Here is a 27,864-nt window from a genome sequence, read left to right on the forward strand (position 1 = left end):
CCTCCATCTTCGTCTTGGCCGTCCTACAGGTCTCTTACCATCAGGTTTCCCAACAAGAATCCTGTAAACTCCTCTTTCCTCTCCCATTCGTGCCACGTGGCCTGCCCACCTAAGTCTTCATGATTTAATTATTCTAATAATATCTGGACATGAATACAAATGATGTAGTTCTAAATTATGTAACCTTCTCCACTCACCTGTCTCCTCATCCCTTTTAAGTCCAAATATTTTCCAAAGGATCTTATTTTCAAATACTCTCAATTTATGTTCCTCTTTCAATGTAAGGGAGCAAGTTTCGCACCCATATAATACTACAGGCAAAATTACTATTTTGTATATTTTAACTTTTAGTTTCCTAGATATTAAAGGAGAAGATAAAAGTTTAATAAGAGAGAAGTAATATGCATCTCCTGAATTAAGCCTGCTTTTTATTTCCTCTTTAATATAATTTTCATTTGTTAATACTACTCCTAAGTATTTGAATTTGGAAACTGTCTTTATAATTCAAATACAATTCTCTAACTGTGAAAGTAAAATCCCATTCAAACTGCCACGAATAATTTCTTAGTTTCCACTTGTTACAATACTTGACTTTATGCCTCTAATATATAAGAAATAACAAAAATAAATGGGGCGTGTTTAATGTTACACACATCATTACTCTTATTACTAAGCTCAGCATCCGTCGCGTCTACGGGAGGGGGGTAAAGGGGTTTCTTGGCCCCCTGAAATGTGAAGAAACGTCTTATTTATTATTATTATTTTTCTTCCTATGTTTGTATCCCTTTTCCGCTTTCTGTTTTTATTTCTCTATATTTTTACCTTGCTACACCTTTGAATCTATTTCTTGTTTATTTATTTTACTACGTTTCTTTGGTTGTCTTCGTTTCCTACTTATTCTCTTCTCTTTCTCGTGTTCCTTCTCTTTCTCCCTCTCTCTCTCTCTTCTCTGTAGCGTTATTTTATTTCCCCTCCTCTTTGCTTGTCTTGAAACATTTCTAAATCCTTGCTTCATTTTCTGACTGCTAGATTCATCTCTTTGGAACTGTATTGTACCGTCGGAGAATTCTGTTCAAATTTCTGATCCTGTCCCCTTCGAGAAACTTTCGAAATTTGAGTATACTATCGGATTCAAAATTATAGATACTCGATTTTGGACTCCAATTGTATTTTGGGGCCACCCAATTGTAAGAAAATGCTAGTTCGTAAAATTGATAAGAACGGATTTTTTGACAAATTTTAAAAATCTGAAAATTAAGAATTGTGTTTAAAATATTTCTGCCTGCAGCGTACTAAAATTTCGTCAGGATCGGGCAACCCATTTTTTTATTTATAGAATTTCGAAGAGAGCAAAACTGAATAATAACGGCATTTCTTTTCTCACGACGGTAAAAAATATAAGCATACTCGAAAAAAATATATTAACGCAGAATTGAATAACCTAAATTGAGATGCAATTCTTTTTTATGTAGGTCCACTGGAGTCCGAGTTTTTATCCGATAGTAGTTACATGCACTCTGGCGTGCTGATGCTTTCCGCTCTTTTGCTCACGTATGAATGGAAATAGGCGATTGCATAAGCCACAAATACCACCGGAAATATGATCAAGGATAGGCGATCCTCCGGTTTCCAGTTTGGGTGGTAGACGTATCTAATGACCATTCCTGTTGCCTTTCTCCAAGTCTTCAGGACTACCCCAATGCAACCGTTGTCACTAACCTGAAATAATATATATAAATGGTAAAATGGGTTTGCTGATAGGCCGTAGAAAACGTACTCTAAATTCTCAAAATTTAATGTTCACTACAGAAAGTTAAAGTAAATCCTACCGACATTCCTATTATTTCCACCAAGTGAAGTAACTGTTACAAAATGTAATTAATATATACGAGGAGGGGTCATAATATAACCTTAATATTTTGCGTTTTCTCACAAATTCAATATGACATACTCCCCTTTAACAAAACACGATTCAATTGTATTGCCCAAATACCGTTACTCATCTAAAGGAAAAGCAATGATTTACAATTCAGTATAAGTTACAATATTAGTACTATACAACTAATCTGAATTTCAACTTCAATGTTAAATTTTTAGTGCAACCTCAGACTTCGGTTAAAGGCGAAAGAATTTTGTTTCAGGAATAGACAGTGATGTGCCGTAGACTATAAGTTTACGTCTACATGCGTTGTCTACACGTAATCTACGCGTAGATTACATTGGGTTGTAGTTTACATAGACTATGTAGACAATCTAAAGTGCATTAAAATTAATCTTCAAGGGTTTCATGAAAGGAATGTGACATTTTCAACTATATTGGTTCCTAACGAAATGAAAAGAATCCTATTTACAACAAAATTTATCTCCTCTTATATTATCAACTATGGAAGGAGATAAATAGTATGCAAAAAACAACAACAGATGGCAGTCGTGAGGCAAAAGTGGTATTTTCCCCATAAAACACTAGAATATTTCCTATATTAGGTTTCTTCCTACGTGACAAATTGTTCAAATTTGGAAGAAAGAGCATGAAAATTGCTCCTCACACTTTAGCAACTGATACGCAGTATAATTTTCTTTTAATTCCACGGCGCCCTTTGCTAAGTTATCACCTTTTGCCATGTTGTTTACACAGATTACGTAATCTACGTGTATAAAATAGTCCACGTGTAGAATGTAGACTATCGTTGTTTACGCGTAGACGCACATCACTGGGAATAGATGAAGTAATAATCCAGTAATCTGAGACCCAGTGGGTGTATTAGCTTGAGGATATGAGACATATATGGGTATGAAATTTGTCAACTTTTCACTGTTTCAAATTTTAGAACCGAATAGGCTGGATTGTAACACCAGATAATATTATGTATTTTGACAGGTTGTTACTTCTATGTAAATACGAAAGTTGTGGAAATCCCGAGTTTTATATCCAAAGCAGGAATGAAATATGGAAAGTTGGAACATGTGAGCGATTATAATCTAATTTTATCTCAAAGTAAATCGTTTTAAGTATTGAGAATACAAAGACAATATTTTACTGTGAATATTAGGTAAAATAGATGTATTATATGAACATGATAACAATAATAATTAAATAAGTAAATTGAGTATTTTGTTTTTTTAAAAAATGGTGATTAATTTTCCTTGTGCATTACACAAATAGCTTTACAGTGACTGTTTAGAGTGAGAATATAGATTGTGTTGTGCCTTCTTCTTTTTTTTTTAATGCTAGTTCTGTAGTTGATGCTTACGTCTTGTTTTTCCATGCAATCCCCGTACATTGGCCTCCCCCTCGTACCAAAAAGAACAATTCTGGTTTGGTCCTTGACTGCTGACGGTACGGTACCAGAGCGAAGCCTGAATAGTAGAATGGCGTACTCTGCGAGGCTGGCGAAGACACTCACGATGCACATGAGGAGCCAGATTTCTAGCGGTTGTACTTTAACAGAAGGAGGTGATGTCTCTCTATAACAACAACAGAATTTATGTTAATATGATTTGAAACATGCACTGAAACGTAAAGTTTTAACTCGTGGCTCGTTACTATAAATAATCGTATCCGTAGTATCATATATTGATTGGATTTTACAAGCTCATGGAAAAAAAAAGTTTTGTTTTACGAAAGGTAAGAAAAGTTGTCCGGATGGACGACATCGGAAATTTGATATCGCGATATATCGTCAAGAGAATATCGTCACAGACGATACGATATGATATTTTTTTCCGAATCATGATATCGGTGATATACTTCGCTAAAATATCGTGACGATGTATCGCCGACCCGATATATATCGCCAAATATCGTGACGATATATCGCCCAACGTTAGTCGTCAGTCCTCAAGCTGCGCTGGCGTGAAACGTCCATCCTATCATTTTTGAACATCTCTTATTTCTAAGTATGAACATCTTCATTATCTAAATTAAATTTAATTAAAATTATTAGCATTGATATTATTACCTGATTATGTTTACACAAAACTGAGCTTCGGAAGTTTTTTAATCGATAATTTGTTTATGTAAAATGTGCATTCTAAAGACTTGACGGGTAAATGATGGTCTAATTCCGTCAATTTCCATTGCCGTAAAACTACCGTTAAAAACGACCATGACCGTTTTTAAAGTGTATTCGGCTATTATTGAATTTTCAACTTTTAAAATTATATTTATGGTGCAATCAACTGGAATTTGTCATAATTGTCAAGCATTATGTGTGATAAGATATTCAAATTTAAATAAAATACGGTTGCGTTCCAGACAGATTGTTACAATTTTAACTGTAGAATATTTGGGAATCTTACGGTAACTCCTGACAGTGTACCGTAAAGACGACGATAAATGAACCATAATAGTAAATGAACAGACAGATTGTTAAATTTTAAAGGTAGAATAATGTAAATTTAATGCTAATGTTTTACGGTGCGAAAGATAATTCACAATTTTTACATCCGTTTACCCTATCGAGAAAACATATCAAAATTTCTGATTCGTAGTAAAAATAGCAACATTACTACGTGAAAGTAGATATTAGAAATTTCAATTAGTTAGGCATACCGGTTCAGTCGTCAGTTCTTATTCTTAGAAACATGATTGAAAATTTTCACGTCTCCTTTAGTTTTGTCTGATGTAGCAGCGAGAATACTTATTGTGATGTCTGAATTGGATAAGTATCCTATTACGAAGTTCACCCATGAAAAACCGAACTTTTTTTTTTTTAGAAAAGAAAACAAGTAATTACCTTCATTGACTTTATCACCTTTAAAATAATCACCGGAGGAGGCAATACACTTTGACCAGCGTTTGTACAGGTCTTGGAAACACTGTTGATTTAATGTCCGCGACGTCGTCAGATCTTCGCCCTTTCATAGCCATCTTAAGCTTGGGAAGAAGGAAAATATCAGCAGGCGATAAGTCCGGAGAATATGGAGGGTGGTGACTGCCACTGAATGCTTAGCAAGGTATTGTTGTTCAGACAATGCGGTATGAGGCCGAGCATTATCGTGTAACAGAAACCATTGGCCAGAATCACAGAGGTCCTTCCTAACCTGCTTCATTCTGTTTCTGAGTCGACCAAGCACTTCCTTGTAATACCACTGATTGATTGTTTGGTTTTCAGGGACAAATTCATGGTGGATCAGTCCTTGGGAATCACAAAATGCGATCACCAGCACCTTTTTCTTCGATTTCGACATTCATGCTTTTTTCTTTACGGGCGAGAACTGTCCTTTCCACTGCGTACTCTTTTTGTTTCGGGGTCATATTGTAAACACCAGGTTTCATCTCCCGCCACGATGCACTTTAGGAAATGGTTGTCCTGGTCCGAAGTTGCCACCAAATCCTCACAGGACTCTTTCCTTTTGTCTTTTTCTCTTTCTGTCAAAATGCAAGGCACAAAGCGAGCACACACTTTCCTCATTTGCAGGTCCTTCGTTTGCTGATATGAATCATGTCTGACAGTTGCTGCGTGGTTAAACGTCTCACCAGTGCACGAACTTTCTCCACATTGTCGTCAACATTGACGTTGAAGGGCGTCCTGATCTTGGTTCATCCTCGACACTTTCATGTCCACCTTTGAAACGATTGTACCAGTCATACACCTGGGTTCTTGATAATGCTGCATCACCATACACTGCCCGTATCATCTGTAACGTTACGGTAAACAATTTACTCAATTTGTAACAAAACTTTATGTTGTAACGTTGTTCCATCTTGGTGCGCGTACTTTGTACGCCGCCTGCACACGACCTGCATCTGACGCAAGCAATACATTATATTTCAAGAACAGATTTAGCCTTTTCTAGAGTAATACACATCTGCCGGCTTGCCCCCATACCGACGGTACCTTTTTATTTGGTTTGGTTCTTTTTTTTTTGACAGTTCGGTTTCTTTATGGGCGGACCATGTATCAATTACTGCAATTGACAACTCCATTTACTTTCGTGTATTTGCGGTATCAAATCAATACCTGAACCGTCGAACATTAAAGTTTGGCGCATGAGGAGGTATTTTGAAGGTGTGTTTAGTAACGTTTTTCGTGTTCAAAACATAGTCCCCAAAAGAGTCAAGTAAAAAAAAAAAATTATGTTAATGTAAAATGTCGAATGGTAAAGTCGATGTATACTTACTTGTTGGAAACATACATGGTGATGAGGCTTAACAATGTGGTGACAATGAGAACGGTTCGTCCTGGAACGACTTCCGGAGCCACCAGGAAGCTGCACCACGACACCATCACGAGAATGGTGCTAGGCAGGTAGGTGCAGAGTATATGATCCTCGAGATCCCTGGTCAGCACCATTCTCATCACCAACCTCGAGAATGTCCCTGCGAAAAAAACATCATAGACAAACCTTCAGTCTTTTTCTTGCAAATGACTCTTCGTCCCTGGTTCGATTCTCGGTGGGAGACATTTCAGTAATTCAGATTTAATATAAATGCAATTTGAAGTATGAAGCAGGTCCCGATTAACATATATGTGCACAAACCATACTCCAAACTTTTTTGTTTTGTTCCCAGAATGCACCATCCGAGGCGGCGGGCGCAGATTCCATACCTATTGGTGGAAAGTGCCAACCATTGGGCTAGGTTAGATGCTAAACCGTTTTGACACCAAAATTAAGTGCTACAGATGTAATATTTATTATCAAAACTCCGTACCTCGTCCTCCAAAAATTTGGTCTTTGAATATTTAACACCCTGTATGTGACTACTTGCGTTTGTGGAGGCCATGTTGACAAGGACAAACACTTTAGAAGGGTAAAGTGTGTGAAAGTTTCTACTTTATAATGATGTTAATATCGTAAAGAATAAGATTTAGCACATGAAAGCTAGAAAGATGCTGAAAATAAACTAAGTAGGTAAGGCATATGTCTATTTTGGCAGCTTGAGTGCCATTTTGAGGTTACGTCAATTATGGGAAGACACCTGGTCTATTTTTTTTAATGGCGAAAAAAATTCTAACGGTTTTTAGCAAGTTTTGTTTTAACAATTATTTTAAATTTATTTTCTTGTTTTGAGATTCAAGATTAGATTCGAGGCTTTATTTAAAGCTTAAATATTGAGAACGAAACAATTATTACTAGCTTACAAGTCTCTAGTATACCTAAAGTTTATGTCAACGTAGGGTCCGAGTTCTGTCGGTCGCGGGGCTTCTTGGGTCAGTTGTCAATATGGTGCCAATCAGAGTTCCTTCCTGCCAAGGTCGTTCCTGCCTGTAAGGGTTGTAGTCTCGTCTCGGCCCTGTTTTCAATAGTTTTGAGAATAACATATATAATGGAAGAGTCTGATTACATTCGGATCATCTTCAGTTGATTGTGCCAGTCTAGCTAGCGAGCCTGCCAACAGTGTAGAGTGTGTGCAAGAGAGTTAGCGATTGGTGCTGGGTTGATATGACGTCAGTAAATTGTTTGTTGATTGGAGGCTTCGGTACATTTGACTCGCTCTTGCATAACAGCAAGAGTTGTTAAGCATAACTCAACCTGGCTAGCGAGCCTACCAACAGAGAGCACGAGCAAGATAGGTGCTGCTGACGTCAGCGGCTCGCTTGTTGATTCGATACTTCTGCAGTTGTGACTCGCTCCCAAGCTCCAAATGCAGAACGGCCAAAGATGTTACGGAAATAGTCTGACTAATAAGTACCTGTTAGTTCACTGTAAACTGCTTCTCGGCGAGTAGCGCACAGCTGAATGTAGTAGAGCGGCAGGTGCTGCGTCGTTGTCCCATTGTAATGGTCGAATGCCACAGGCCTCATGCTACCCCATTCGAGTTTAACCAGTTGCATGCGGTAATGCCCTGAGAGGTAAATATAAATATTCTGAATATGAAAGAGCCATAATTTGTAATCTTCATTTCTACTTTATACACACATATCCACAAACTGTTCAAATTGTCAGTTTTCCACCTATTCAATACATATTTTGCGACTGCGACTGTGATGACGATATACTGTTGCTATCGATAACCTATCAGTTTTTATATCACTCTCTGAGGTCATAGTGACGTAATAGGGGCTAATTTTGCTACCAAATTATGAACCAGGCTCCAAAACTATTAACATAAACTATTAACTAAAAACTTATTGCAGATTTTGAAAGTTTAAGTCTTTATCTAGATCTGTCATACATAGTTGGAATGACGAACGTTTAAAGATGTATAATAACTACGTATTAATAGCTGCATCTTCTGTTAAAGTTGTAACATTATGCAAGAAAACCTACAGTAAAATAGCTACATAGATTGAAAAATCCCTTTAATTACTGTTATATTTACATATAGGTTTCCATATCGTACTACATGGATGTAACTTGAGGCCTAACTTTGGGAATGGGCATAATCAAACTTGACACTTAACTCCCGGGGGGTTAGAATTAATAAGTTTTCCATCCCATAAAAATAGCGCCAAGAACTATTTTCCTAAATAGCTTATATTTACGCAATCATAAAAAAACACTTCAATACTTTGTTAATCAGGTCCCAAGAGGTTAACAAACGTATCATTAACTTTTAAATGTACTAACCTGAAAATTTTGTCCAAGCCAAGTTACGCCCATGCCGTACTACTTATTCCTGATTTATTAACGTTTGAAAATGTTGCTTTCATTTTACTACGCAAAAGTTACGTCAAAACGAACTTTATAAACCTAGGAACTCAAATACTTGTATATGTCATAAGTTCGCAATTAACGGAAGCAAAACAATTTACTGTGTGCAAAATGTTACATTTTGAAACCCAAAACTGGAAGGAAAAGAACAAAACATGAATATCATACTCATTGTGAAGTTCACGTCGCATACTTGAATGTCAAATGGGTAGTACTCGAAGTTGAATGGACACGGTAGTTCCAGAATAAACCTGGAAAACACGATGCATTAATATTAAAAATAAATGTACTAATGATAAAAAGTTGTTCTATAGCATCTACAAGGTAATTAGGTGTGCTATTTAATAAAATGCCTTTTAACTATTTCCGTACTTTAAACTTTGATTTACGTCAAATACCTGTTTTGGCTTAGATTAGTTCTCAGGATTTAATTTTGGAAATTTCAAAAATGTCTTATTTTAAAAATTTGTTAATATTTAATTTAATGTGAACTTCTACATAGAAAAAAAATGTTTAGAATAATCCAAAAATAGTTTCTTGTAATCAAACGTTTGTCTAAATAGGATACAAAAAAATGCTTCTTCACCATAACCAAACTCTTTTAGTAATATTACTAAAATTACAAAACAAATTGGTCAAAATTACAAAATTTAGTAATGGCTACCAAATCTTTTGCTCATGGTTGTCAAAAAACGTAACCAAACGTCTTTTTTAATTCAAACGAACATTGTGTTTATGTATACTGGAATCTTATAATTTTCAAATGCTGATGGATAAATGCAATACTAATTCATACGGAACTACGTGGCTGAGTGATTAGCACTCCACCCTACGACGCCAGGTATGGCCGTATTTAGAGGGGGGGGGGGGGGGTTCTATGGTTCAACCCACACCCGAAACTTCTGACATGTTGGATTAATGGAAGTCCAGAAACCAAAATCTGTAACTCATTTTCAAACATTTTTTTTCGAAGCTTCACAAAAATACAAGGAGACAATGTTGAAACGATCGAGCTAGAATTTTCATACATTTGGAATTCTGAAACTTGAGTGAAGCAGGATTTATTCTCGGAATCGTAGTCCATTTCCTCCATTTTCACTTCTGCTGTCTTCTTTCCAGTATTGTTCCTCGGTAAAACTGAAAATTCCCTTACTATTGTCCTAATATTCCCTTTCCATCTTTTAAATTCCCTGTCCGATAATGTTTAAAGTCCTCCTTGAGAGAAATTCAAACCAAGGATCTCCAGTTTCGTAGAACGTTACGTTCACGATTGAGGTTACAATACATGCACCAGGCTAAGTTTTTAAAAATAATAACTGGTTCCACAGTTAATTTTCAAAATTCCAAAAATTATTATTATTTTGGGAAAAAAGTTTTATTATCAAATTATAATTATTATTGTATTATTATAATAGGTATAACCATGAAGAAAATTATAATAAATGCATGTGCGGTTACCATGGTAATCCTTTTTTCAGGCATCTTATTTATATGTTAATTATAGTATTGGGTTAAAAAAACTTATTTATTGGGTTTTTATTTTTATGGTTAATAAGTAGAATCTATTTATTAAATAATATATTATTCCTATTATTCAAATTTCTGGCGACGCCCATGGGGACAATTATGAATGAACCCTCCCCCCCGAAAATCTTTCCTGCCTACGCCCATGACACCAGGAGTCTCGACTTCGAATCCCAACCTGGGCATGAGTGTTCTTTGTGAATGTCCCTTCATCAATTTTCTCATATCATTAGCCAAAATTGGCGGAAAACCGACGTTAAACAACAAAAATCAGATGAAACTTACTGAATGAAGTATGATATCCATTGCTCTTTTGTCATATAGAAGTAGATCATTTCGTGAAGTCCAGACTTTGGGATCATGGCGAGCATATTCAACACGGTAACTGAAGGCTTCCATAATTTTTCGCAGTCCGACATCCCCAATCCAACAATAGCCTCTTCTGTCCTCACATAAGGGTCCTGCCAGCGAAGAGCGGCGTGCATGTGCAGCTTCATCTTCTGAAACAAGCACGGTAAAGCATTCGTTCTTAATTTCATTGATGCAGCTTGTCTCTTTCAGCAAATATTTTGATCTACAAGCCAACATGCCTCCACAAGTTCCCACCATAGAGCGCATCGGCTGTGTATAAAGGAATCTGATTGGCTCCCTGGCTCGGATTAACACAGTTACGTCATAAATTATGGCGGGAAGAGAAATAGACTATAGATAAGTTTGAATGTACCCTCAGTTCTGTTGGAGAAAGTATAATCAACACATGTTCAACATTTAACAGATTAGATCATCAGTTGAGTTTTAATATCTATGACTGATATAGCATCAAATGTCGGGTTGAGGTAAGCTGACGATAACTACTGTAAATTAAGTAAGTTTATAATAATTTAATTTTATCAATGACTTGATATCTGTGACAATATTAATACTTTCTACTATTGGAGATTTTAAGTCAATTTTCCATTCACTTTTTCTTAACTGCAGTACAAAAATGGGCAAAGATTACATTGGGCCAAACACACTATTTAACTTAAACACATAAAATTAGCTCAAACTGAAAAAAATTCTTCTTGAATTTTCACACATATTTTTTTATGTTTTCATGCGATAAATAACATTTCGATATGGAGAACGTTCACGTACAGTGGGATCCATGATTAGTACCGTGCAAATTGCCCATCACAAGGTTCGTGCACTTTATTTGATCCAACAAGAGCTTCAAGAACTAAAAGAGGACTCAAAACAAGCTGTTGACAACTTCTGCCTGCACCAGCATACATAAAAATCCATCGCTTAAAAACACATAGGATATAAGAGAAAAATTAATGAAAATAGTCGTGATCAATTTGCCGAGCAATACTAGTGGATCCCATTGTACACTCGCCTCACTAAATAATGCGGATTTTTTTTATTTTTTGTGCAGCAGGTTTGTAGAAGATGGAATCCGATCGATTTTATTCAGCTACTTTTAAGCTAAATTATCTTTTATTTCTTCCAATATGTCTTTTTTTTGGTCCTTTGTGAAAGTGAAAATTTTTCTAACAAATTTTCCAAGGGTCAAAATGAGTGCATCAACATTACGTTGTATACATGGTAAAGTACTACTTACATTCCTTGACCCTGTGCAGTCGTGGAAAGAAATACTTCTCCCACAAGAGTACTGGTATTATGGGGGAAGTATTTTCTTCCATTACTGAAAGCGACAGCCTGTAGTGGGACTTCCTTTATGTGTGCCTCCAGGTATTTCAATACATTCAAATTTCCAAGCTGACTTTTTAAAGGATGTTCACGTGGTGGTTTATTTTATACTTGCTTAATTCTTCAATCAATCACTTTCTTTAAAATGACAAATATTTTTGTCTCAAATTTGACAACACCTGAATGGTTCTGCCCGATCATACTCAATATTCTTCTTTCTACTTGCCCTTTCAAAAGATTTGTCCAAGTTTTAAGTCCAATTAATACACAGATAGGCTAATCGAGACTGGATTTACAGTTTAAAATGCTGTCCGAACTACTGTGCAAAGTGCCTCCACCGGGGATAGAACCCGGCAACTACTTACTCTTGCCACCTCATTGATTTCTGTCACTTGGTGAATAACTATTTGGGCTTTCACGACAACTGGTTGCCCTGGAACAAAATTTAAGATGTACTGTCGAAACGAAAAACCAAATATGTGTTACTAATATTACAGACTACCTCAAAGTTTACGCAATACATTCTCCCTCAAATATTTTTAAACAAAGGCTTCATTTAGAAGCAAGTTTTATTTACAGAATTCATATAGCCTCTCAGGAAGTTATCTTTGTGCAATTTATATCTGTAAAAATGAAGGGCCCAATAAGATTTAATACAAGATAAATGATCGCGCATGAAATTGTTTGAAAATTTCTAACATGAAACTAACTATTCATACAAACAAGAGCAAAGCAAGAGAGACAGAGGTAGCCTAGAGAGAGAAGGAAGGAATGTGAAATAAAAAATGCGGGATATAATAGAGAATAGCTAGACTGAGTAGGAAATACACTGCTAATAACAAAGCGTAGAACATTAATAATACTTAAGTCATATAATAGGGCTACCATACGTCCTGGTTTTCCCGGACATGTCCTCTTTTCGGACCATGAAATATGCGTCCGGGCGGGTTTTTACTTTCTGTTAAAATGTCCGGGTTTTTACTTTTATCCAATCATCATAGGTCAGAGATCACGAAGTTACAACTTTTCGAATCATTAAACCTCTGATGTTGGCAGTACTGGACGATGCACTAATCGTTAGTCGTTTGTTGTTACAGTTTCAAGTTCCGGTCGATGTGATTTCCGCGTTTGTTCGTGTTTCGAAGTGGAAGTTATAGTTTGCGAACACGGTGTAAGCTACTAATATGCCTAAAAGAAAGTGCAAGTTTACTAATGAGTTACAAGAAAAGTATTCATGTTTTAGACGTGGTAGAGACGATTTTGAAGGCGAGTGTATGGTTTGTAAACCAGGTACATATTAGGGATGGCCAAACGGATCCGGATCCGAAAAATCCGGATCCATTCGGATCCGGATCCGGATCCAAAAGTTACGGATCTGGATCCGGATCTGAAAGTTTCGCATCTGGATCCGGATCCGAGAGTTCCGGATCCGCGGATCCGGATCCGAAAGTTCCGGATCTGGATCCGGATCCGAGAGTTCCGGATCCGCGGATCCGGATCCGGGTCTGAAAGTTTCGGATCTGGATCCGGATCCGAGAGTTCCGGATCCGCGGATCCGGATCCGGGTCTGAAAGATTCGTATCTGGATCCGGATCCGAGAGTTCCGGATCCGCGGATCCGGATCCGGGTCTGAAAGTTTCGGATCCGAATCCAAAAATTTCGGATCCGGGTCCGAAAGTTTCGGATCTGGATCCGGATCCGAAAATCCGGATCCGGATCCTAGAGTTTCGTATCTCAATCCCATTATAATATTACCACACCTTAGTCCTACAAGAATTTTTTTCAAGTGTTGTTCCTAAAATACTTTGCTACGCATCGGCTAACACACTCGTGCACAAATGTCCGAAGTGATTTTGTAAATGCCATTGAAACGAATATGTATTCATTCGAATGTATTGGAAATGAAAACACACATAAATGTGAGACATTCCATTCCAGGATGAAACCTTTAACACATATAACAAGATAGAAATGTTATACAAAAATTATACAATTGTTCTACAGTTACAGTTCAACAAATTAAAATGAAACATTATAATATATGCAGTGTTAAATAATTACAAAATGTAAGACTAACAAGGGAGGTTATCTAAGTATCCCCCTCCGATTTCCATGAAACTTGGCAGGTGTATAGTGGGGCCCAAAGGAAGAATTACGTGTTTTTTTGTTTCAGCTAAAAAACTGTTTTAGGGGGCAAAACCCCCTCAAATGTCAAGATGAGGACAAATTGAAGTGAGGATCTGACCCCTGTGTCTTTCCGATTTCCATGAAACTTGGCAGGTGTATAGTGAGGCCAAATGGAAGAAATACTTGTTTTTTTGTTTTAGATAAAAAACGGTTTTAGGGGGCAAAACCCCCTCAAATGTCAAGATGAGGACAAATTGAAGTGAGGATCTGACCCCTGTGTCCCCCTCCGATTTCCATGATACTTGGTAGGTGTGTGTATAAACGGGCCCAAATGAAGAAATACGTGTTTTTTTTGTTTCGGCTAAAAAACGATTTTAGGGGGCAACCCCCCCTCAAATGTCAATATGAGGACAAATTTAAGTGGGCATTTGATTTGTGTGTCCCCCTCCGATTTCCATGAAACTTGGCAGGTGTATAGTGGGGCCCAAAGGAAGAAATACATGTTTTTTTTTGTTTCAGTTAAAAAACGGTTTTACAGGGCGAAACCCACTGAATTGTCAAGATGAGGACAAACTGAAGTGGGGATCTGACCCCTATGTCCTCCTCAGATTTCCATGAAACTTGGCAGGTGTGTGTATAAACGGGCCCAAATGAAGAAATACGTGTTTTTTTGTTTCGGAAAAAAATTTGTTCTAGGGGGCAACCTCCTCTCAAATGTCAAGATGAGGACAAATTGAAGTGGGGATCTGACCCCTGAGTTCCCCTCCGATTTCCATGAAACGTGGCAGGTGTATAGAGGGGCCCGAAGGAAGAATTACGTGTTTTTTTGGTTTGAGCTAAAAACTGTTTCAGGGGGCAAAATCCCCTCAAATGTCAAGATGAGGACAAATTGAAGTAAGGATCTGACCCCTGTGTTCCCCTCCGATTTTCATGAAACTTCGCAGGTGTATAGAGGGGCCCAAAGGAAGAAATACGTGTTTTTTTGTTTCGGCTAAAATACTGTTTTAGGGGGCAAAACCCGCCTCAAATATCAAGATTAGGACAAATTGCCGTGGGAATCATCTGACCCCTGTGTCCCCCTCCGATTCCCATGAAATTTGACAGGTGTATAGAGAGGCCGTATGCCCCCTGTTTCTTCCTATGCCATATTTACGTGGTTTCGGGGACAGATCCCTACTTCAATTTCTCCTCATCTTGACATTTGAGGGGGGGGCTCTATACACCTGCCAAGTTTCATGGAAATCGGAGGGGGAGACTTAGACCTCCCTAGTAAGTAAGTGTATTAATTAATTACAAATCGCGCACGCGAGCACACTCACTATATATATATATGTGTATGGATATATTATATATATATGTATATTAGCAGGTAACAATATGTTATAAGCACATTCTTACTTTCCAAAGAAGCGCATGTGGGATGGCAAAACGGATCCGGATCCGAAAATTCCGGATCCGGATCCGAAAGTATCTGATCCGGATCTGAAAGTACCGGATCCGAAAGTTTTGGATCCGGATCCGAAAATTCTGGATCCGGATCCGAAAGTTCTGAATCCGGATCCGAAAGTTCTGGATCCGGATCCGAATCTGAAAATTCCGGATCCGCGGATCCGGATCCGGATCCGAAAGTTCTGGATCCGGATCCGGATCTGAAAATTCCGGATCCGCGGATCCGGATCCGGATCCGAAAGTTCTGGATCCGGATCCGAAAGTTCTGGATCCGGATCTGAAAATTCCGGATCCGCAGATCCGGATCCGAAAAATTTTAGTATCCGGATCCTAAGGATCCGGAACCAACCGGATCCGGATTTCGGATCCGCCAGGATCCGGATCTGGCCACCCCTAGTACATATGTGTCTGTGGCAAACAAAGGAGAGCTAGATTTGCAAGCACACGTGGAGTGCGAGAAGCACAAAACAGCCATCAGAGGTGAAGCTTCATCTACAAAACTGACTCAGTTTTTCACGAAACCTGGCAGTGAACATGAAGATAAAGTAAGTACTAAGTGCATCATGGAGAATAATATTTTATTTAATGGTGATAAATTGTGTGATTTATGTAATGTTTTCGTGTTTGTGAATAAATTGATGGTGTGTGTGGCTTTCGAAGAAAATGTCCTCTTTTTAGCATTTCAAAATATAGTAGCCCTATCATATAATAATTACAACGGGGCATTCCACCTTTACGTGTGTGACATTTTACACATAAATTGTAAGGTTCTAGACATGAGATTGGATTAAAATATTCATAATGAATTGATATCATAGAATTACGAAGTACTTTGCTAACAAATGAAATACAACTTGACTATGATGGGATAAGCTGAATGCATGAAAAGCATTAACGAAATTGCGTTACGTGTGTGGCGCTTTAAAAAATTAGCAAATATTTACTTCATTTGCCTGTGAAGCATACAGGCTGCAGAGGCTAATAACTTTTATTGGTGAAATGTGTAAATTATATGCATTCACGAACATCTAAACCATAGTGCAATTGAAGACAATAATAATTTTCATATTAATTCATTTTGTTATTCATGGAGTAGGATCATTTTTCGTGGAATGCCCCGAAGGGTGATATTGGTAGGGGGATGCGGTGGAGTGACTTTCCCTCCCTGGTAGCAAATATTTATCCCTGGCGGGGATGCTACATAAGCAACCAGATTTTTCGAAAGAATTACTGAAATCCCCCTTCCTTTCAATGTAATTTTTTCAAATAGTACACAGTGTTACACATCATTATAGATGATACAAGAGAGAATAAACTTCTGTTCAAACCCAAGTTATGTATATATATACGAGGCGTATTCGTAAAGTAAGTACCGTTTGCAAATATTGCCGCTGTAGCGCTGCAGTCGCGACCGTGTGAGTTCTCGCTGTCGTCATTCATCCGTTAGTAAGCCACAGGCACTCGTAGGAGCAGGTAATGCTTTCTCTTCGTAGGTTTCTGAAGGTTTGAAATGTTCGAGAAAATCAATCGGCCCGCCGACTGTGAAGTCCGGTCTGTGTTTCGTTTTCTCAATGCAAGAAACGTGAAACCTGTAGACATCCACCTTCAACTGTGTGAGGTCTTTATTTTTGATGTTTAAAGAAAGTCGTAAGACAGTTCACGATGAGACAAGGAGGGGTCGGCCATCTGTTGTGACCGAGGATTTGCTGCGTGCGGTCGACGCGGAAATTCATGAAAACAGACGCTTCTCAATATCGTCGCTATCCATGGAATTTCCACAAATTTCAAGAACAGTCCTCTACGAAATTGTGACAGATCGCTTGGAATATCGAAAATTGTGGTCAGCGTTTCGACGAGGATGATGACGTCGAAGCAGGAGTGCATGGATGGCTTTCATCACAGGCGGGAACATTCTATGAGGATGGGATACAAAAACTAGTGCCACGCTATGACAAATGCTTGAAAAATGGTGGAAACTACTTAGAAAAGTAGTTTAAGGTCTGTAGAATGCAATGCAAATAAAGAAGGTACAAAACTAGTTTACTTTATTTTTTACACCCTTTCGGTACTTACTTTCCGAATACGCCTGGTGTGTGTGTGTGTGTGTGTGTGTGTGTGTGTGTGTGTATATATATATATATATATATATATATATATATATATATATATATATATGTGTGTGTGATATATGTGTGTGTGTGTGTGGGGGTGTGTTGGTGTGTGTGTATGTGTGTGTCTGTCGATCGAGAGGTTGACACGGTCCCACTGTTCATTCATTAATCATTATCCATATGTATATCCATCGACTTTTTTTCCCGTGGCACATGCTTGCAAAAGAAAGAGGGGGGAAAGAGAAAAACCCAGAGGGAGTAAGAAAGAAACTGAAGAGAGGTAAAGAGAGAGATAGGGCGAAAGAGGAGAGAAGGAGGGAGGGAAAGATAGAAACAGATAACAAAAAGAGAGAAAATATGGTAGGAGCGCCGAACGTAAAAGTGGAGACACATACTCACCATCTTTCATAGGCGGCATATGCTTGTTGTAGTTTTCCGAGAGCTCGAAAATATCTTTCGACGATACTTCAGGTTGAAAAAGTGCCATAACAAAGCTGGAAGACAATATAATGTTTGTTTTTTTTCGCAATATTACGTTTTTTGAAACGAATAATAAACTTTGTTTCATAGTCTCACCTGTGAAGATATCTGTCTTGTCCTCGTTTCAATTTAGAAACACTCATCTCCTTTTCCCTTACAGTCGAAACATACAGAGCGTGCCACCGCACAATTTTCACAAGATATATTTTCTTAATAACTTTTTTTTTCTATTTGACGCCCAGTTCCGACACTACGATTCATCTAAAAACATTTTTTTCCTGAATGTTTGCAACCACGCTTCACAGGTTCACAGATGCCACTAATGATTAACTTTGCAATTACGAGAAACAAAGTGTCTCTCTCGTCATGGCGTAGTGGTTACGTCGTCGCCAATGGATCCAGGGTTCGATACCCAGTGGAAGCATGTTGATTCGAACCAGTAACGATTACCCTATCTGTGCAAAAAGTGTACTTAAAACCCAACTCAAGGAAACAGCCAAAACTATATACAAATTGTATTACCTACGATAACTATAAATAATGAGGTACTGTATATATTTCGCTTGATATGTCTGAATAAGTCGCACAGTAAAGTAAATTTGGCTTAGGTGACTTTTTTCTATATTGTGCGTACAAAACCTGAAGCGACACCTAAAGATTTAAACACTACATCTCGATCTATCTGCATTATCGCTGCTATTCGCTAATATTCGACTAGTAGTTAAGGGGTTGGATATGTCAGAAGTGTTTATATACAGAGGCCTATGCATACACATAGCCGATCTCTGTGGCGGAGTAGTTAGCACAGTGCGCTACCACGCCAGGTGTTCCGAGTTCGAATCCAGGCTTGCGCATGGGTATTCTTTGTGAGTGTCACTTCACTTTCATCATATCATCATCCTCATCCTCGAGGTAAGCCAAAAGTGACAGTCAAGCGAGACTAAATAACAAGAAAGAAAATCATGTAGATACACAACCTTTTCTGTATATAATATTTTGATACTCGAGATGAAACCGAGTCTTTCCCTTCGAGATTGAAACGAGACGCAATTCGAAACGAGATTTACTTGTCTCGGTACGATTTCTACACAAGAAGTTCCCAATCTGCCTCAACCTGTATGTACTTATCTTGCGACAAAACTGACCCAAATAAATCTAACTTATAGCAAATTATTACCAGATCACAGTGAAGAAGTACACAGTGCCACTAGATTCCATGTTTTCACACTTGGATGACTCAACCACCAGAGAAAAAAAGACTCGCACTTGACCCTTGATCTCTCAGCTTAGAAATATCGCACCATATTGTAATTTCTTGATTTCCTGTCGGATGTACCTTAACGTAACAAGAAATTGTATAACGGATTGTTTTCACTGCACACATATTTCACCTTGTCACACGAAATGTAATTGGAAATTGGAATACACGGAACACCTATTGCTTGTCCTAGTTTGGAGCAGGAGGTCCAGAATGTGTTACGTTATTCAAGACAAGTAGTTCTCCATTAAGTGGAAAGCTTTACGGCAATCGTATTTGTTTGAAATCTATTCCATCTGTTACTTGCAGGAGCGTGTATTCCAGGCTAGCTAGGCTATCTGCGAAGCCTGAAGCCTAGAAAGTTCAATACTGAAGAGAAATCTCTTAGAAATTGTGTGAATTAAGCTGATTTGAAATAGAAGAAAATGGCGATTCTGAAGTTGGCAACCTGAATTCTTAGAAGTTGGCAACATGAATTCTTAGTAGTTGGCAACCTGAATTCTTAGGAGTTGGCAACATGAATTCTTAGTAGTTGGCAACCTGAATTCTTAGGAGTTGGCAACCTGAATTCTTAGTAGTTGGCAACATAAATTCTTAGAAGTTGGCAACCTGAATTCTTAGGAGTTGGCAACCTGAATTCTTAGGAGTTGGCAGCCTGAATTCTTAGGAGTTGGCAACATGAATTCTTAGAAGTTGGCAACCTGAATTCTTAGGAGTTGGCAACTTGAATTCTTAGGAGTTGGAAACCTGAATTCGTAGGAGTTGGCAACATGAATTCTTAGAAGTTGGCAACCTGAATTCTTAGTAGTTGGCAAAATGAATTCTTAGTAGTTGGCAACCTGAATTCTTAGGAGTTGGCAACATGAATTCTTAGAATTTGGCAACCTGAATTCTTAGTAGTTGGTACCCTGAATCCTTAGAAGTTGGCAACCTTAATTCTTAGTAGTTGACAACCTGAATTCTTAGAAGTTGGCAACCTGAATTCTTAGGAGTTGGCAACCTGAATTCTTAGGAGTTGGCAACCTGAATTCTTAGGAGTTGGCAACCTGAATTTTTATAAGTTGACTAGCGTTGGGAAGGCAACGTGGCTTCTTTGAAGACGTCAAGAGTGAGCCTAGTCTTCTCCCTTCCTCCATAGCCTAGGACCAGGTGTCATAGTGAGATAGCCCAGGTCTTAGACTCAGCATACGCCACTGGTTACTAGGTCAGGCACGTCGTTATGGCAGGCCCGGAGGATCTCTGCCCCCTATAAATGTACATGTCCCCCTTCAAATTCTTTGTGGCTTGTACGAAAATTGGTAAGGATGTCGAATCGACCTTTCCGAATAGAAATACGTATCACACATCGTTGGAAAGGTAGGAATCAAGGATTCCAGAAATGTATGAATTAAGTTGAGGAAACAATTGGAAGTGTAAAAATTTCATAAAAAATTGCCCCCCGATTCCGGGCTTTGCCTCTGGGGTAATTGTCCTACCGCCCCTTCCGCTGCCGCGGCCCCGCCTTTTTCTAAAGATACTCTTTAATGGAATGTTTGAACCTGCGCAACACTATTTTTTGACAAATAGTTTTAAAGAAATTGAAACCTCAATAAGGTCAAACCTAGTGGAAATTCGTATTATGTATATCCACGTTGAAAACCAAAGTTCGACCTGGCAATACTATGTGAAACATGGATTAGGTTAAAGGAAACCAGCTATGGTGAGTAATGTAGTAGTAAATTCTTTATTATTTCATAGAAGTGTAACTTCATATTGAGAAATGAACAGTGGCTGTAAAAATCTGATATTCCCCGGACACCTATAACTTCTTCGTTTTGTCAATTTTTGACATTTGTACTTACCTATCTGCTTCCCGGAACATTCTTTAACGTGTATTCACGTTTCTTTGATCAAAATAATTGCATTTTATTTAAAAAAGTGTTTTTGCAACTGAAGAACGTACGTTTCCGCAAATGGTTTGTGGGGCTATGTGTCAATGGTTCGTGAGGCTATGCAAGAATGATGAGTGGGGCTACGCAAATATTTTTTTCGAAACCAATTTTTAACTATTGTAACCTATGCGTGACCCTACCTAACCTAACCTTACCGGAAATGGTTCGTGGGGCTATGCGTCAATGGTTGAATTTCCGCTATGAAACATTCCCACATCACACAAAATACCCTCCAGATGTTTGATAATGCTACAGGAACTTATTACCGTAAGTAGTTTCTTCTGTAAAAATGAACAAATCTGTCCGGGAAATATCAGATTATTACCGCAGTGGCAACTCGAAGTGTGACATAAGTACTATTAGCGAACATTTTTTTTTACTTTTAAACGGTAAAACATAAGGGTCGGTTGTGCAGTCTAGCCCGAAAATTTACATTGTTACTTTTGAAAAAATCTCAAAAGTCAGGAAAAAACATTTTTTTAATTATATCTTTTTTGGATATTTCATGTAGCTTCAACATTAAAATGTATGACTTGAAATCATTGTTCATGCTCTACAACAACATATTAATAAAATAAAACTAAATATGGAACATAATTAGTGTGTTTAACATACTTTATAATTAATATTATTCAAAACAATCCCTCCCTCATATATATATATATAATCTCAAAATTTTTCCTCACCCCCGCCAAAAAAATCAGTTCTAAATCGAAGTCATTTTTAAAGATGAACTTCACAATTTTCGAACTTCTTTTTCTTATTCTTAAGCTGACATAGACTTGAAAACAAGCAATTTTTGTCATCTGTGGCCTATCAATGTTGCCACATCGACCGATCTAACGCAGTGAGAAGGTATCAATAAATAAGATGTTTAAATAAGCGCAATACCATGATCTGATCCGTATTGCATATCTACTTTTGGATTATATTTATGGATTTTTTCGTGACGAAAACGAATATTGGTTCAATATGAAAGTTTATTTGTAAAGTGTCAAAATGCATTGTCTAAACTAAAATAAGAAAGGGACATGGGGCCAGTATCGAATTTGTGGCTTAACTTTCGGAGGATCAGAATCGAAAAATTTTCCATCGTATAAGAATAGCGTGTGGTGAAGGCTTGTTTGCTAAATAACTGTTAACATTTGTGAAGTCACATATATTACTTTGCTCCTCAGATCTCAGAAGGTTGACAAAAGTACCCCCTAACAGTGTTGCCACATGTGGGGAAATTCGAAACAAATTTTATTAAAGGAAATGGGATGAAAAGTTCCAAAATTCCATGGAAATTTTAAGACACTAAACTCCATGTTAGTACAGATTATGTACTACTACTACTAATTATTTTTATTATTATACGATTTTCGTGAAGGGAAAAATTGAGTGGAAAAGGAAAATCTTGCCCTTTGGAAATGGAAATTTTGCCCCCGGATTGTGGCAACACTTCCCCCTAACTTGTACAATTTCATAAATCCTTAAGATTTGCCGGGGGAATTGCCCGGCGTATGCCTAAAATTTGACCTGGTTTACAGTAACATTCTTATTCATTGTATATATTTGTTATACCTCTAAATGAAGTTAGTGTGTATATATAATATAAAAACACCAAATTAAAACAAGAACGAGTTGGACAACTTCAAATTTTCCGAAATTACAATATTTTTCATAAATTTTTCCTTTTCACTGAAAATTGGACCTGAATTTCCTTCCACCAAGGGAAATTTCCCTTAATGTAGCAACACTGCCTCAATCAAGCGCGGCACAGAAACAAGAAGGAACAAGCAATTTTCTTCCGCCAACGCTGTTTCTAGCTGTGGAACTGACCACTCAGGCCTTGTGTTTTTAAATAATCACTCGCATCGGCTCCCTCGCCCTCCCAGCGTACAATCGGGGAGGAAACCGGTCGTCAGAAGGGAGCGATGGAGAACGATCAGTGGCGTACATAAACCAGTATTTAAGTTCTTTACATAGTTTCAGTGACGTGCGCTGAGGAGTAGCTAGTCTAGCAGAGATAGATCAATCAATCTCACGTCTCTAATTATTTTCAAATCACAATATTTATTGCCTTGAAGCCTCAGTTCATATGCAACACTTCGTTCCACGCGCTTCTCGTCCCTCGATGTGATCAGCTGGCAAGGCTGGGTACCGTAGCTGGCTCTTCCTCCGCCTTACCAGTTTCAGGTATAGACAACCGCCCAAAGGGAAAGGGAAGATTTCTGCCTGTACTTCCCTTGCCCTCTCGCCCCCCGCTGCAATGGTTGAAAGCCCGTGGTTTCAGATCTTCCAGTATATCTCTTATAGAACAGATAGGGGATTGGTTTCCCTTCGATTCCTTTGTAAATCCTCTAAAGAACTCAGGGGAAAATTTTCTGCAGTACTTATGTTCTCTGTATTTACACAACCTTTTAAAAGTTGTATACAATATGTATGTATACTATAGGATGTAGTTTTATTTGTATATGAATGGGAGCGTACGAGTATTGTATGCAGACAAAAATGTTATGGTTTCTTTTATCTTTTTTCAAATATGGAATACATAATGATTAAATAACAAATATTTGCTCACGCTCTCCCTCGTTCTCATCTTAGTAGTTTTATTTAAATATAATAATAATTAGTCCTCCAATAAAAAAAATGGGTAAACTAAACAATCATAAATACGGATGTATTAATTTGGGGAAGTAAACGCGCGTTCTAATTGTTGTTGTTGGTTTGGTTTCTTTTACTTCACCTTTCTGCCACATTTGGTTATCACGAAAATGAGGATGAGTAATGATATAATGAAATTGATGAAGAGACCTCACAAGGAACAATTCAGGCCGGGATTCGAACCCGTGACGAGCGCGCATTTTAGTTCCTATGTGTTGTACTCTGCAGTGACTAATGAAATAATTTAGAATGAAAAATGTATCCCAGAACTCAAAAAGCCAAATAAATATCATTGAGGAAAGTAGAAAAAAGTGTGTTTTGTTACCTGTTTATCTCCTCTAATATATTGAATTTTTGCCATCTCCCATCGCTTTTTCTAGCTGTATAGATTTAATCCCAATAAGTAGCTAATGAGCTTATGGAAGTCACGAGGGACAATCATAAACAGAGAACTCTGGACTCCTGATTTCACAGTGCCCTGCAGATGCACTGGGAGGAAATTATTTGTATTCCCCCCCCCCTTTTCTTTAGCGTTGCTTTTCCATCACTTTACCTAAATTCTGCCATGACCATTAACGTTGATTAAATTAAACGGATAAAGAGTGGTTACAAAGGAACACTCATGCACAGGCCAGGGCTCGAGCCAGGATCCTTCAGTAACGAGATCGTGAGATGGAGAAATTAGGGAAATCAAGCGATGCAATTTTTTTGGAAAAACGTTAATCACTGAGTAAATACGCAGTTTACTTTACCGATACCCACGTATCCGAATAGTTAGAGCTTTCCACTCACCTTTGTTGTCGGCCGACCTCCGTGGAGGAGTGCAAGTGGCCCCGGATCGATACCCGGTGGAGGCACATAGTGGTGCGGATCCCACTGTAAACTGAAGGTTCAGTCCCAATTAGCTTTTATGTACATAAAATGGACTTAAACATCAAATCAACCAACCGCAGGGGAGTGGATATCACTGCACGCTATGACACCAAGAGTTCCGGGTTAGAACCACGACCTCGGCATGGGTGTTGTTTGTGTTTGTCTCTTCATTAATTATATTGTACCATCTTCGCGATTAACGAAATGTGTCAGCGACGCTAAGTAGCATAAATCAAATCAAATCATTGATTGATTGTTTGATTTGGTTTGTTTTACTTCGCTTTTCCACTTTTGACTAATCGTCAAGATGATATGATAAAATTGATGAAGGGACAAACATAAATAACACCCATGCCCAGGTCGGGATTCGAACCCGCGATCTCTGGCTTAATGGTCAAATCAACATGTTTTGGATTTTCGAAAGTGGGTGGGATTAACACGTGCTTCTTTTCAGTAGTCCTTCCTCATTTTGCAATCCTTTCCTTTCTTTGACGTTCTATTTTTAGGAATACTGGGTCCTAAAAGGGGGGGGGGATTATGACCCACATCAACCTCTCTTGGGCACGCCACTGGTTGCTTCCCCAAGTGTCGACATCACCACACGTCACTGCATAGTTTACTTAAATTCGGGTTTTAAAGCTTGTTTTAATACTTTGCATAATATATAATGAGAGATTTGTCATAGATTAAAGCTAAGTGCATTAAAGAAGGTACGAGGATAGTTGCTTTACCCTCTGTAAACGCGATAACATGGAGAATATGTTCCTGACATACTTTGAAAAGGTGTACGACACAAGCAATAGACGACACGCACACACAAAACCTTTACAAAATGAATAATCGTAACTCACTGAAACAACTTATTGCCAGTGAATTTACAAATGCTTGTTTTAGAGCATTGGGACACGAAAGAAGCCAGCCAGCCTCATTGATTGGGACGATTATTCTTCCCCAGCGCAAGCACTGACGTTAACACGCACGACCCGCATGCTAGGCCCCTTGCCAGCACGTGATAGTTTCCCCCTTTCCGTAGCCTGAACAAAAAGAACCAGCTTTTACCTTGACCTCACACAACAGTGAGGTCGGGAACATGAGCGCCGAAACTGGGGGCCCTCCCCCTATAATCCGGTTGCCCCTTCTCTCCCCTCCAAGTAAAGGACCCAACATGTTGAATGTAAAGACTGCTTATTCTTATTCATTCCCGATAACGTCGTAATCAATGGGTCCAGGGTTCGATACCCGGTGGAGTCACAAGTGGCTCGGATCCTACTTTAACTGCCTGTCCAGTCCCGAATAGCCTTCCTGTGCATAAAGTAAACTTAAAAATAAAAAATTCAAAAAATAAACCAACTTCTTTTCTTTTGAAAATCGATTTTGAGAACTGGTTTGTAACAGTCTTCGTTTCTTTCACTTGCTGTACATAGATTCTTTGTTGTTTTTTTTTACGTGCAATTGTTTCCCAACTTCAACTTTTTCAGTTCGTAGAAAAAAAAAAATTCAATACTTAGTGTTCCTTTCTCTCTTTGTCAATTTCTTTTCCGCCGGCTCCCGTGACGAAGTGGTTAGAACATCCCGGATTCGAATCCTGGCCTAGGCATGGATGTTTGTTAAGTGTTCATTCATCAATTTCATCATATCATCACTCATCCCATCTTCGCAAATGAGTCAAAAGTGGCACAAATAGCAAAGTAAAAATAAAGCAAATCAATCAATCAATTTCTTTTCCAGGCAAGTTCATGTCTTTGTCACTTCCAGACAGGATTTTTGACAGCGTTAAAAATGTAAACATAAATATTGGTGGCGTTTCGATCGGTTCATCCGGAACTTCCGGTTTAGACTAGCCCCATTGTTTCCAGTATACGTACAGATACACCGCCATATGAAGTAAGTGAGTGGGTTTGTTTGTGTTTTTAAGTTCACTTTATGCACAGTATTGCTAATCGGAACTGGATCTACAGTTTAAATTGGTATCCGAACCACTATGTGCGTCCACCGGGTATTGAACCCGGGAACCCTTGATTACAAGGTGACAATGTTACCACTATGCCATCGACAATACCCTATGTATGAAGGAAGAAATGAGCACTTGTTTTCATCAGTTGTGCGATGATAGTCAAGAAAGGTATTTTATAAAATTTTACCATGAAGGAGTGAACTTGTTGAATCGCTGAATCCTTTGGATGATCAGCCGCAGTGCAGATTATTGAAAAAACAATGTGTCTTTGTGGCCGCCAGTTGTACGTATTTGCAGACATATACAGGTGTTTCATGTACTTGCACTACGGACAGTATACACACACGACGAACTCAAACCGCACAAAAGTTAAGTTATATTCATTTTTCTTTTCTAAATAGAAAATTGAGGTGAATAGAATGCTATGAAACTTGCAAGGACGTAATCCAGGGGGTCCGGACCCCACCCCCCGAAAGACTTACCAAGCACTAAAATTAACTAAAAAAAAATATAATTGTTTAGCATTTGTTACATAACACTGTTCTACAAAAAAAACCTTTTTCTTTTTTCTGGAGGAAAATGTTCTGATTCCTATTGCAAATTTTCCGCTCATTTCAAATCTGTATTTAGATTTTCTCTGTCAGGGATGGTTTACGAGTAATCGTGATTTTAATTTTTTCTGACATTCTTGCAATTTTTAGGTGAATATTGAGTGAACTCATGGAATAATTTAATCATCCTTTCTCTAAACCTAGTATATTATGTTTAAAAGTTATAAATGTAATATGTGACACAATATTTCCAAACAAAATTGTTATATAATACTTATTTTCCAAAAATATAATTATTTCTTTCAATTTATATTGCATATAACATTATATCCATGTTCTTTTTTCTTTGTCTGTTAAACATGCTTCAATCTCTGGAGTTTGCTGAGGTTCTCTAATTCCAGGTCCCACAAAACGCCTTCCTTTCTGTTTGCTGGTGAAAGACAAAGATAAATCATGTAGATCCACTTGAGTTAAAAAGTATTAGACTTGTGCACTTGTTGCCTGATGCAAAGGGTTATTTTATGTGGAGATGATGAACAGTTTCTCATTGTTACTTTCTTCACTTTCATTGTGGATCTCATTTGTTTGTTTCTTTGGTACTGGAAGACTTTCAGAGTGTGGCACTGGTCTTATTGCAGAAGGTAGATTAAACTATACATCTCTCAGA

The 27,864-nt window shown here is 38.0% G+C and overlaps 1 protein-coding gene across 1 annotated transcript; it reads right to left on the minus strand.

The window, feature by feature from the left end:
- Nucleotides 1-1,506: 1,506 nt before the first annotated feature.
- On the minus strand, nucleotides 1,507-19,199 carry LOC145999157 (glycine receptor subunit alpha-4-like). The gene is made up of 9 exons (XM_083136090.1): nucleotides 19,159-19,199; nucleotides 17,901-17,995; nucleotides 12,180-12,247; nucleotides 10,408-10,622; nucleotides 8,767-8,849; nucleotides 7,637-7,789; nucleotides 6,124-6,322; nucleotides 3,252-3,465; nucleotides 1,507-1,719 (listed from the first exon to the last, which is right to left on the minus strand). The coding sequence occupies exons 1-9, from the start codon at nucleotides 19,197-19,199 to the stop codon at nucleotides 1,507-1,509; spliced, it is 1,281 nt and encodes a 426-aa protein (XP_082992216.1).
- Between the last annotated feature and the right edge of the window lie 8,665 nt (nucleotides 19,200-27,864).

This window comes from Lepisma saccharinum, chromosome 15, assembly GCF_977018435.1.
Source record: "Lepisma saccharinum chromosome 15, izLepSacc3.1, whole genome shotgun sequence".
Taxonomy (NCBI): domain Eukaryota; kingdom Metazoa; phylum Arthropoda; class Insecta; order Zygentoma; family Lepismatidae; genus Lepisma; species Lepisma saccharinum.

Excerpts from the sequence above, each read along its gene's own strand:
- LOC145999157 (XM_083136090.1), bottom strand. The coding sequence starts at position 19,199 with ATGGAATCTAGTGGCACTGTGTACTTCTTCACTGTGATCTG. Across the intron at positions 10,623-12,179 it reads AAATCAATGAGGTGGCAAGA|AAGATGAAGCTGCACATGCA; the intron begins GTAAGTAGTTGC and ends TGCTTGTTTCAG. Across the intron at positions 3,466-6,123 it reads ACCATGTATGTTTCCAACAA|AGAGACATCACCTCCTTCTG; the intron begins GTAAGTATACAT and ends TTGTTGTTATAG.